The sequence below is a fragment of the Melanotaenia boesemani genome, chromosome 11, assembly GCF_017639745.1.
Source record: "Melanotaenia boesemani isolate fMelBoe1 chromosome 11, fMelBoe1.pri, whole genome shotgun sequence".
NCBI lineage: Eukaryota > Metazoa > Chordata > Actinopteri > Atheriniformes > Melanotaeniidae > Melanotaenia > Melanotaenia boesemani.
In genome coordinates, this window is record NC_055692.1 from 1,268,059 (window position 1) to 1,278,275 (window position 10,217).

The following is a 10,217-nucleotide window of genomic DNA, read 5'->3' on the forward strand; positions in this document are numbered from 1 at the left end:
AAAAAGTAAAAATAAAAACAAATTAAAAAAATAAAGAGGCAGTGGCAGACAGTCAAGTGTTTAACTGGGGAGGTAGCCTGGTGGATGAGTCTGGTGGAGCGGCCCAGATGCTGCACAACCTTCGCCCTGAGGCCAGGAGAGTGAGGGGTCCTCAACAATCCTAATGGGTGAGGCGGGTGGGGAAAATATGAGCGATGGAGGGAAGACGGACGCCCACCAGTGAGCTTGCTGGCTGCCTTCACTTTGCGTTGCAGGGTCTATCTGCAGGAGGCGATGCAGCTCCGTACCACACCGTGATGCAGTTGGGGGGGGGGGAGGGTAGAAGGAGAACACGATGTGGACACTCACCCTACACCTGGACGTCCTCCAGTTAATCTAGAAAACATCCAGCGCCCTGCAGCCATCACTCATCTCTGAGTCTGCTGGAATCTTCTCAACTGGTCTGGATCACTAGTTCTCCAGCTTCCAGAAGGTGTTTGCCTCTGGTTTGAACAGCGTCCTCCTGCCTTGCGTACTCCTGCGTTGCGTCCTCCTACACCGCGTCCTCCTGCGTTGCATCCTCCTGCCTTGCATCCTCCTGCGTTGCGTACTCCAGCGTTGCGTCCTCCTGCCTTGTGTCCTGCGTTGAGTCCTCCTACGTTGAGTCCTCCTGCCTTGTGTCCTGCGTTGAGTCCTCCTACGCTGCGTCCTCCTGCCTTGCGTCCTCCTGCGTTGCGTACTCCTGCGTTGCATACTCCTGCGTTGAGTCCTCCTACACCGCGTCCTCCTGCATTGCATCCTCCTACGCTGCGTCCTGTTGCGTTGCGTCCTCCTGCCTTGTGTCCTGCGTTGCGTCCTCCTACGCTGCGTCCTCCTGCCTTGCGTCCTCCTGCGTTGCGTCCTCCTGCGCCGCGTCCTCCTGCTCCGCGTCCTCCTGCCTTGCGTCGTCCTGCCTTGCGTGCTCCTACGCCGCGTCCTCCTGCCTTGCGTCCTCCTGCCTTGCGTCCTCCTGCGCCGCGTCCTCCTGCTTTGCGTCCTCCTGCCTTGCGTCCTCCTGCCTTGCGTCCTCCTACGCCGCGTCCTCCTGCCTTGCGTCCTCCTGCGCCGCGTCCTCCTGCGTTGCGTCCTCCTGCATTGCGTCCTCCTGCGCGCGTCCTCCTGCCTTGCGTCCTCCTATGCTGCGTCCTCCTGCGCTGCGTCCTCCTGCCTTGCGTCCTCCTGCGTTGCGTCCTCCTGCATTGCGTCCTCCTGCCTTGCATCCTCCTGCGTTGCGTACTCCAGCGTTGCGTCCTCCTGCCTTGTGTCCTGCGTTGAGTCCTCCTACGTTGCGTCCTCCTGCCTTGTGTCCTGCGTTGAGTCCTCCTACGCTGCGTCCTCCTGCCTTGCGTCCTCCTGCCTTGCGTCCTCCTGCCTTGCGTCCTCCTACGCCGCGTCCTCCTGCGCCGCGTTCTCCTGCGTTGCGTCCTCCTGCATTGCGTCCTCCTGCGCGCGTCCTCCTGCCTTGCGTCCTCCTATGCTGCGTCCTCCTGCGCTGCGTACTCCTGCGTTGCGTCCTCCTACACCGCGTCCTCCTGCGTTGCATCCTCCTGCCTTGCATCCTCCTGCGTTGCGTACTCCAGCGTTGCGTCCTCCTGCCTTGTGTCCTGCGTTGAGTCCTCCTACGTTGCATCCTCCTGCCTTGTGTCCTGCGTTGAGTCCTCCTACGCTGCGTCCTCCTGCCTTGCGTCCTCCTGCGTTGCGTACTCCTGCGTTGCGTACTCCTGCGTTGAGTCCTCCTACACCGCGTCCTCCTGCGTTGCATCCTCCTACGCTGCGTCCTGTTGCGTTGCGTCCTCCTGCCTTGTGTCCTGCGTTGCGTCCTCCTACGCTGCGTCCTCCTGCCTTGCGTCCTCCTGCGTTGCGTCCTCCTGCGCCGCGTCCTCCTGCTCCGCGTCCTCCTGCCTTGCGTGCTCCTACGCCGCGTCCTCCTGCCTTGCGTCCTCCTGCCTTGCGTCCTCCTGCGCCGCGTCCTCCTGCTTTGCGTCCTCCTGCCTTGCGTCCTCCTACGCCGCGTCCTCCTGCCTTGCGTCCTCCTGCGCCGCGTCCTCCTGCGTTGCGTCCTCCTGCGCGCGTCCTCCTGCGCGCGTCCTCCTGCCTTGCGTCCTCCTATGCTGCGTCCTCCTGCGCTGCGTCCTCCTGCCTTGCGTCCTCCTACGCCGCGTCCTCCTGCCTTGCGTCCTCCTGCGCCGCATCCTCCTACCTTGCGTCCTCCTGCGCCGCGTCCTCCTCCGTTGTGTCCTCCTGCCTTGCGTCCTCCTGCCTTGCGTCCTCCTGCCTTGCGTCCTCCTGCGTTGCGTCCTCCTACGCCGCATCCTCCTGCCTTCCGTCCTCCTGCGTTGCGTACTCCTGTGTTGCGTCCTCCTGCCTTGTGTCCTGCGTTGCGTCCTCCTACGCTGCGTCCTCCTGCCTTGCGTCCTCCTGCATTGCGCCCTTCTGCATTGCATCCGCCTGCCTTGCGTCCTCCTGCGTTGCGTCCTCCTGCGCAGCGTCCTCCTGCCTTGCGTCCTCCTATGCTGCGTCCTCCTGCCTTGCATCCTCCTGCCTTGCGTCCTCCTGCGTTGCGTCCTCCTACGCCGCGTCCTCCTGCCTTGAGTCCTCCTGCACAGCGTCCTCCTTCCTTGCGTCCTCCTATGCTACGTCCTCCTGCCTTGCATCCTCCTGCCTTGCGTCCTCCTGCGTTGCGTCCTCCTGCCTTGCGTCCTCCTGCCTTGCGTCCTCCTGCGCCGCGTCCTCCTGCGCCGCGTCCTCCTGCCTTGCGTCCTGCTGCGCCGTGTCCTCCTGCATTGCGTCCTCCTGCATTGCGTCCTCCTGCCTTGCATCCTCCTGCATTGCGTCCTCCTGCATTGCATCCACCTGCATTGCGTCCTCCTCCGTTGCGTCCTCCTGCCTTGCGTCCTCCTACGCTGCGTCCTCCTGCCTTGCGTCCTCCTGCATTGCGTCCTCCTGCCTTGCATCCTCCTGCATTGCGTCCTCCTGCGTTGCATCCTCCTGCATTACGTCCTCCTGCGTTGCGTACTCCTGCATTGCGTACTCCTGCGTTGAGTCCTCCTACACCGCGTCCTCCTGCATTGCATCCTCCTACGCTGCGTCCTGTTGCGTTGCGTCCTCCTGCCTTGTGTCCTGCGTTGCGTCCTCCTACGCTGCGTCCTCCTGCGTTGCGTCCTCCTGCGCCGCGTCCTCCTGCCTTGCGTCCTCCTGCCTTGCGTGCTCCTACGCCGCGTCCTCCTGCCTTGCGTCCTCCTGCCTTGCGTCCTCCTGCGCCGCGTCCTCCTGCTTTGCGTCCTCCTGCCTTGCGTCCTCCTGCCTTGCGTCCTCCTACGCCGCGTCCTCCTGCCTTGCGTCCTCCTGCGCCGCGTCCTCCTGCGTTGCGTCCTCCTGCATTGCGTCCTCCTGCGCGCGTCCTCCTGCCTTGCGTCCTCCTATGCTGCGTCCTCCTGCGCTGCGTCCTCCTGCCTTGCGTCCTCCTGCGTTGCCTCCTCCTGCATTGCGTCCTCCTGCCTTGCATCCTCCTGCGTTGCGTACTCCAGCGTTGCGTCCTCCTGCCTTGTGTCCTGCGTTGAGTCCTCCTACGTTGCGTCCTCCTGCCTTGTGTCCTGCGTTGAGTCCTCCTACGCTGCGTCCTCCTGCCTTGCGTCCTCCTGCCTTGCGTCCTCCTGCCTTGCGTCCTCCTACGCCGCGTCCTCCTGCGCCGCGTCCTCCTGCGTTGCGTCCTCCTGCATTGCGTCCTCCTGCGCGCGTCCTCCTGCCTTGAGTCCTCCTATGCTGCGTCCTCCTGCGCTGCGTACTCCTGCGTTGCGTCCTCCTACACCGCGTCCTCCTGCGTTGCATCCTCCTGCCTTGCATCCTCCTGCGTTGCGTACTCCAGCGTTGCGTCCTCCTGCCTTGTGTCCTGCGTTGAGTCCTCCTACGTTGCATCCTCCTGCCTTGTGTCCTGCGTTGAGTCCTCCTACGCTGCGTCCTCCTGCCTTGCGTCCTCCTGCGTTGCGTACTCCTGCGTTGCGTACTCCTGCGTTGAGTCCTCCTACACCGCGTCCTCCTGCGTTGCATCCTCCTACGCTGCGTCCTGTTGCGTTGCGTCCTCCTGCCTTGTGTCCTGCGTTGCGTCCTCCTACGCTGCGTCCTCCTGCCTTGCGTCCTCCTGCGTTGCGTCCTCCTGCGCCGCGTCCTCCTGCTCCGCGTCCTCCTGCCTTGCGTGCTCCTACGCCGCGTCCTCCTGCCTTGCGTCCTCCTGCCTTGCGTCCTCCTGCGCCGCGTCCTCCTGCTTTGCGTCCTCCTGCCTTGCGTCCTCCTGCCTTGCGTCCTCCTACGCCGCGTCCTCCTGCCTTGCGTCCTCCTGCGCCGCGTCCTCCTGCGTTGCGTCCTCCTGCATTGCGTCCTCCTGCGCGCGTCCTCCTGCCTTGCGTCCTCCTATGCTGCGTCCTCCTGCGCTGCGTCCTCCTGCCTTGCGTCCTCCTACGCCGCGTCCTCCTGCCTTGCGTCCTCCTGCGCCGCATCCTCCTGCGTTGCGTCCTCCTGCCTTGCGTCCTCCTACGCCGCGTCCTCCTACCTTGCGTCCTCCTGCGCCGCGTCCTCCTCCGTTGTGTCCTCCTGCCTTGCGTCCTCCTGCCTTGCGTCCTCCTGCGTTGCGTCCTCCTACGCCGCATCCTCCTGCCTTCCGTCCTCCTGCGTTGCGTACTCCTGTGTTGCGTCCTCCTGCCTTGTGTCCTGCGTTGCGTCCTCCTACGCTGCGTCCTCCTGCCTTGCGTCCTCCTGCATTGCGCCCTTCTGCATTGCATCCGCCTGCCTTGCGTCCTCCTGCGTTGCGTCCTCCTGCGTTGCGTCCTCCTGCGCAGCGTCCTCCTGCCTTGCGTCCTCCTATGCTGCGTCCTCCTGCCTTGCATCCTCCTGCCTTGCGTCCTCCTGCGTTGCGTCCTCCTACGCCGCGTCCTCCTGCCTTGAGTCCTCCTGCGCAGCGTCCTCCTTCCTTGCGTCCTCCTATGCTACGTCCTCCTGCCTTGCATCCTCCTGCCTTGCGTCCTCCTGCGTTGCGTCCTCCTGCCTTGCGTCCTCCTGCGCCGCGTCCTCCTGCCTTGCGTCCTCCTGCGCCGCGTCCTCCTGCGCCGCGTCCTCCTGCCTTGCGTCCTGCTGCGCCGTGTCCTCCTGCATTGCGTCCTCCTGCATTGCGTCCTCCTGCCTTGCATCCTCCTGCATTGCGTCCTCCTGCATTGCATCCACCTGCGTTGCGTCCTCCTCCGTTGCGTCCTCCTGCCTTGCGTCCTCCTACGCTGCGTCCTCCTGCCTTGCGTCCTCCTGCATTGCGTCCTCCTGCCTTGCATCCTCCTGCATTGCGTCCTCCTGCGTTGCATCCTCCTGCATTACGTCCTCCTGCGCCACGTCCTCCTGCCTTGCATCCTCCTACGCCGCGTCCTCCTGCCTTGCGTCCTCCTTCGCCGTGTCCTCCTGCATTGCGTCCTCCTGCATTGCGTCCTCCTGCCTTGCATCCTCCTGCATTGCGTCCTCCTGCATTGCATCCGCCTGCCTTGCGTCCTCCTGCCTTGCGTCCTCCTGCGCCGCGTCCTCCTATGCTGCATCCTCCTGCCTTGCGTCCTCCTAGGTTGCGTCCTCCTGCGTTGCGTCCTCCTACGCTGCGTCCTCCTGCCTTGCGTCCTCCTGCGTTGCGTCCTCCTGCATTGCGTCCTCCTGCGCCGCGTCCTCCTGCCTTGCGTCCTCCTACGCCGCGTCCTCCTGCCTTGCGTCCTCCTGCGTTGCGTCCTCCTGCCTAGCGTCCTCCTGCCTTGCGTCCTCCTACGCCGCGTCCTCCTGCCTTGCGTCCTCCTGCGCCGCGTCCTCCTGCGTTGCGTCCTCCTGCATTGCGTCCTCCTGCGCCGCGTCCTCCTGCCTAGCGACCTCCTGCATTGCGTCCTCCTGCCTTGCGTCCTCCTATGCCGCGTCCTCCTGCGTTGCATCCTCCTACGCTGCGTCCTGTTGCATTGCGTCCTCCTGCCTTGTGTCCTGCGTTGCGTCCTCCTATGCTGCGTCCTCCTGCCTTGCGTCCTCCTGCGTTGCGTACTCCTGCGTTGCGTCCTCCTGCCTTGTGTCCTGCGTTGCGTCCTCCTACGCTGCGTCTTCCTGCCTTGCGTCCTCCTGCGTTACGTCCTCCTGCCTTGCATCCTCCTGCATTGCATCCGCCTGCCTTGCGTCCTCCTGCCTTGCGTCCTCCTGCGCCGCGTCCTCCTATGCTGCATCCTCCTGCCTTGCGTCCTCCTAGGTTGCGTCCTCCTGCGTTGCGTCCTCCTACGCTGCGTCCTCCTGCCTTGCGTCCTCCTGCGTTGCGTCCTCCTGCGTTGCGTCCTCCTGCGCCGCGTCCTCCTGCCTTGCGTCCTCCTGCTTTGCGTCCTCCAACGCCGGGTCCTCCTGCCTTGCGTCCTCCTGCGCCGCGTCCTCCTGCGTTGCGTCCTCCTGCATTGCGTCCTCCTGCCTTGCGTCCTCCTGCGTTGCGTCCTCCTGCCTTGCGTCCTCCTGCCTTGCGTCCTCCTACGCCTCGTCCTCCTGCCTTGCGTCCTCCTGCGCCGCGTCCTCCTGCCTTGCGTCCTCCTGCGTTGCGTCCTCCTGCCTTGCGTCCTCCTGCCTTGCGTGCTCCTACGCCGCGTCCTCCTGCCTTGCGTCCTCCTGCCTTGCGTCCTGCTGCGCCGCGTCCTCCTGCTTTGCGTCCTCCTGCATTGCGTTCTCCTGCGCCGCGTCCTCTTGCCTTGCATCCTCCTACGCCGCGTCCTCCTGCCTTGCGTCCTGCTGCGCCGTGTCCTCCTGCATTGCGTCCTCCTGCATTGCGTCCTCCTGCATTGCGTCCTCCTGCCTTGCATCCTCCTGCATTGCGTCCTCCTGCATTGCATCCGCCTGCCTTGCGTCCTCCTGCGCCGCGTCCTCCTACGTTGCGTCCTCCTGCGCCGCGTCCTCCTGCGCCGCGTCCTCCTATGCTGCATCCTCCTGCCTTGCGTCCTCCTAGGTTGCGTCCTCCTGCCTTGCGCCCTCCTGCATTCCGTCCTCCTGCCTTACGTCCTCCTGCCTTGCGTCCTCCTGCATTGCGTCCTCCTGCCTTACGTCCTCCTGCCTTGCGTCCTCCTGCATTGCGTCCTCCTGCCTTGCGTCCTCCTGCATTGCGTCCTCCTGCCTCGTGTCCTCCTGCATTGCGTCCTCCTGCCTTGCGTCCTCCTGCTCCGCGTCCTCCTACGTTGCGTCCTCCTGCGCCGCGTCCTCCTGCGCCGCGTCCTCCTGCGCCGCGTCCTCCTATGCTGCATCCTCCTGCCTTGCGTCCTCCTAGGTTGCGTTCTCCTGCATTGCGTCCTCCTGCATTGCGTCCTCCTGCCTTACGTCCTCCTGCCTTGCGTCCTCCTGCATTGCGTCCTCCTGCATTGCGTCCTCCTGCCTTACGTCCTCCTGCCTTGCGTCCTCCTGCCTTGCGTCCTCCTGCATTGCGTCCTCCTGCCTTGCGTCCTCCTGCATTGCGTCCTCCTGCCTTGCGTCCTCCTCCCTTGCGTCCTCCTGCATTGCGTCCTCCTGCGTTGCGTCCTCCTACGCTGCGTCCTCCTGCCTTGCGTCCTCCTGCGTTGCGTCCTCCTGCATTGCGTCCTCCTGCGCCGCGTCCTCCTGCCTTGCGTCCTTCTACGCCGCGTCCTCCTGCCTTGCGTCCTCCTGCGTTGCGTCCTCCTGCCTAGCGTCCTCCTGCCTTGCGTCCTCCTACGCCGCGTCCTCCTGCCTTGCGTCCTCCTGCGCCGCGTCCTCCTGCATTGCGTCCTCCTGCGCCGCGTCCTCCTGCCTAGCGACCTCCTGCATTGCGTCCTCCTGCGCCGCGTCCTCCTGCCTTGCGTCCTCCTATGCCGCGTCCTCCTGCGTTGCATCCTCCTACGCTGCGTCCTGTTGCATTGCGTCCTCCTGCCTTGTGTCCTGCGTTGCGTCCTCCTATGCTGCGTCCTCCTGCCTTGCGTCCTCCTGCGTTGCGTACTCCTGCGTTGCGTCCTCCTGCCTTGTGTCCTGCGTTGCGTCCTCCTACGCTGCGTCTTCCTGCCTTGCGTCCTCCTGCGTTGCGTCCTCCTGCCTTGCATCCTCCTGCATTGCATCCGCCTGCCTTGCGTCCTCCTGCCTTGCGTCCTCCTGCGCCGCGTCCTCCTATGCCGCATCCTCCTGCCTTGCGTCCTCCTAGGTTGCGTCCTCCTGCGTTGCGTCCTCCTACGCTGCGTCCTCCTGCCTTGCGTCCTCCTGCGTTGCGTCCTCCTGCGCCGCGTCCTCCTGCCTTGCGTCCTCCTGCTTTGCGTCCTCCAACGCCGGGTCCTCCTGCCTTGCGTCCTCCTGCGCCGCGTACTCCTGCGTTGCGTCCTCCTGCATTGCGTCCTCCTGCCTTGCGTCCTCCTGCGTTGCGTCCTCCTGCCTTGCGTCCTCCTGCCTTGCGTCCTCCTACGCCTCGTCCTCCTGCCTTGCGTCCTCCTGCGCCGCGTCCTCCTGCCTTGCGTCCTCCTGCGTTGCGTCCTCCTGCCTTGCGTCCTCCTGCCTTGCGTGCTCCTACGCCGCGTCCTCCTGCCTTGCGTCCTCCTGCCTTGCGTCCTGCTGCGCCGCGTCCTCCTGCTTTGCGTCCTCCTGCATTGCCTTCTCCTGCGCCGCGTCCTCTTGCCTTGCATCCTCCTACGCCGCGTCCTCCTGCCTTGCGTCCTGCTGCGCCGTGTCCTCCTGCATTGCGTCCTCCTGCATTGCGTCCTCCTGCATTGCGTCCTCCTGCCTTGCATCCTCCTGCATTGCGTCCTCCTGCATTGCATCTGCCTGCCTTGCGTCCTCCTGCGCCGCGTCCTCCTACGTTGCGTCCTCCTGCGCCGCGTCCTCCTGCGCCGCGTCCTCCTATGCTGCATCCTCCTGCCTTGCGTCCTCCTAGGTTGCGTCCTCCTGCCTTGCGCCCTCCTGCATTCCGTCCTCCTGCCTTACGTCCTCCTGCCTTGCGTCCTCCTGCATTGCGTCCTCCTGCCTTACGTCCTCCTGCCTTGCGTCCTCCTGCATTGCGTCCTCCTGCCTTGCGTCCTCCTGCATTGCGTCCTCCTGCCTCGTGTCCTCCTGCATTGCGTCCTCCTGCCTTGCGTCCTCCTGCTCCGCGTCCTCCTACGTTGCGTCCTCCTGCGCCGCGTCCTCCTGCGCCGCGTCCTCCTATGCTGCATCCTCCTGCCTTGCGTCCTCCTAGGTTGCGTTCTCCTGCATTGCGTCCTCCTGCATTGCGTCCTCCTGCCTTACGTCCTCCTGCCTTGCGTCCTCCTGCATTGCGTCCTCCTGCATTGCGTCCTCCTGCCTTACGTCCTCCTGCCTTGCGTCCTCCTGCATTGCGTCCTCCTGCCTTGCGTCCTCCTGCATTGCGTCCTCCTGCCTTGCGTCCTCCTGCCTTGCGTCCTCCTGCATTGCGTCCTCCTGCCTTACGTCCTCCTGCCTTGCGTCCTCCTGCATTGCGTCCTCCTGCCTTGCGTCCTCCTGCATTGCGTCCTCCTGCCTCGTGTCCTCCTGCCTCGCGTCCTCCTGCGCCGCTTCCTCCTGCCTCGCGTCCTCCTGCGCCGCTTCCTCCACACTTTCTGCCATTAGGCTGCTAACCGCTAACCACTTTTTGCTTCTGTAACTCCGCTGATTCTTATGTCACTGTGTTGGTGGTCCCGTGCAGCTGATACCATGCTCACATATGTGGTCTATCAGGTTTGAATATACTGATCTAAATGTATATTTTTTTTTATATTCATCTATTTTTTATGCCTCCTTGTGCTGCATATTTTCCTGACACTGAGAAGCAGCTGTAGCTCGGTGGATGCAGACTGCCTGTGTCTGCTGGGCACTGGCTGCTGGTGAAGCTGCTTCTACTTCCCTGTATGGGATGATTTTTGTAAGAAAGTATTTTTCACAAAAAAATTTGAAAATACAATTAAATTTGTTCTTAAAGGTCAAGAGGACAAATTTACCACTCTTTCAGGTCAATTGAGGACAAAAAAGTCCTCTCTCAAAAACTGCTTCAAGAAACATCACAGATTCATTTTTCTACTTTTTTCATTTCAGTCCTTATCAGAATAATCAAATATGACCATTTCTGACATTTCCTGAAAATTTCATCCAAATCTGTCCACAACTTTGAGTTTAGTTCTAAATAAAAGCTAAAGATGCATCAAAATAAATTTAGATAATAATTGTAGTACATCTAAGACTGACCT

The 10,217-nt window shown here is 63.1% G+C and overlaps 3 protein-coding genes across 3 annotated transcripts; all 3 read right to left on the reverse strand.

Moving 5' to 3' along the window:
- Positions 1–1,401: 1,401 nt before the first annotated feature.
- LOC121648512 (glycine-rich cell wall structural protein 1.8-like) lies at positions 1,402–3,523 on the reverse strand. The gene is made up of 3 exons (XM_041998704.1): positions 3,358–3,523; positions 3,016–3,273; positions 1,402–2,018 (listed from the first exon to the last, which is right to left on the reverse strand). The coding sequence occupies exons 1-3, from the start codon at positions 3,521–3,523 to the stop codon at positions 1,402–1,404; spliced, it is 1,041 nt and encodes a 346-aa protein (XP_041854638.1).
- A 163-nt stretch (positions 3,524–3,686) lies between these two features.
- On the reverse strand, positions 3,687–7,292 carry LOC121648513 (glycine-rich cell wall structural protein 1.8-like). Its single transcript, XM_041998705.1, has 6 exons — positions 7,226–7,292; positions 6,631–7,071; positions 5,905–6,318; positions 5,377–5,664; positions 4,495–4,779; positions 3,687–4,261 (listed from the first exon to the last, which is right to left on the reverse strand). The coding sequence occupies exons 1-6, from the start codon at positions 7,290–7,292 to the stop codon at positions 3,687–3,689; spliced, it is 2,070 nt and encodes a 689-aa protein (XP_041854639.1).
- Positions 7,293–7,810: 518 nt separating this feature from the next.
- LOC121648514 (glycine-rich cell wall structural protein 1.8-like) lies at positions 7,811–9,191 on the reverse strand. The gene is made up of 3 exons (XM_041998706.1): positions 9,140–9,191; positions 8,545–8,985; positions 7,811–8,247 (listed from the first exon to the last, which is right to left on the reverse strand). The coding sequence occupies exons 1-3, from the start codon at positions 9,189–9,191 to the stop codon at positions 7,811–7,813; spliced, it is 930 nt and encodes a 309-aa protein (XP_041854640.1).
- Positions 9,192–10,217: the final 1,026 nt, after the last annotated feature.

Excerpts from the sequence above, each read along its gene's own strand:
- LOC121648512 (XM_041998704.1), bottom strand. The coding sequence starts at position 3,523 with ATGCAAGGCAGGAGGACGCAATGCAGGAGGAGGCAACGCAGGAGGACG. Across the intron at positions 3,274-3,357 it reads AGGACGCGGCGCAGGAGGAC|GAGGACGCAAGGCAGGAGGA; the intron begins GCAAGGCAGGAG and ends GACGCGGCGCAG. Across the intron at positions 2,019-3,015 it reads AGTACGCAACGCAGGAGGAC|GACGCAAGGCAGGAGGACGC; the intron begins GTAATGCAGGAG and ends GCGGCGTAGGAG.
- LOC121648514 (XM_041998706.1), bottom strand. The coding sequence starts at position 9,191 with ATGCAGCATAGGAGGACGCGGCGCAGGAGGACGCGGCGCAGGAGGACG. Across the intron at positions 8,986-9,139 it reads GCGGCGCAGGAGGACGCAAC|GAGGACGCAAGGCAGGAGGA; the intron begins GTAGGAGGACGC and ends GACGCAATGCAG. Across the intron at positions 8,248-8,544 it reads AGGACGCGGCGTAGGAGCAC|GACGCAAGGCAGGAGGACGC; the intron begins GCAAGGCAGGAG and ends GCAACGCAGGAG.
- LOC121648513 (XM_041998705.1), bottom strand. The coding sequence starts at position 7,292 with ATGCAGCATAGGAGGACGCGGCGCAGGAGGACGCGGCGCAGGAGGACG. Across the intron at positions 7,072-7,225 it reads GCGGCGCAGGAGGACGCAAC|GAGGACGCAAGGCAGGAGGA; the intron begins GTAGGAGGACGC and ends GACGCAATGCAG. Across the intron at positions 5,665-5,904 it reads AGGAGGACGCAATGCAGGAG|GACGCAAGGCAGGAGGACGC; the intron begins GTCGCTAGGCAG and ends GCAACGCAGGAG.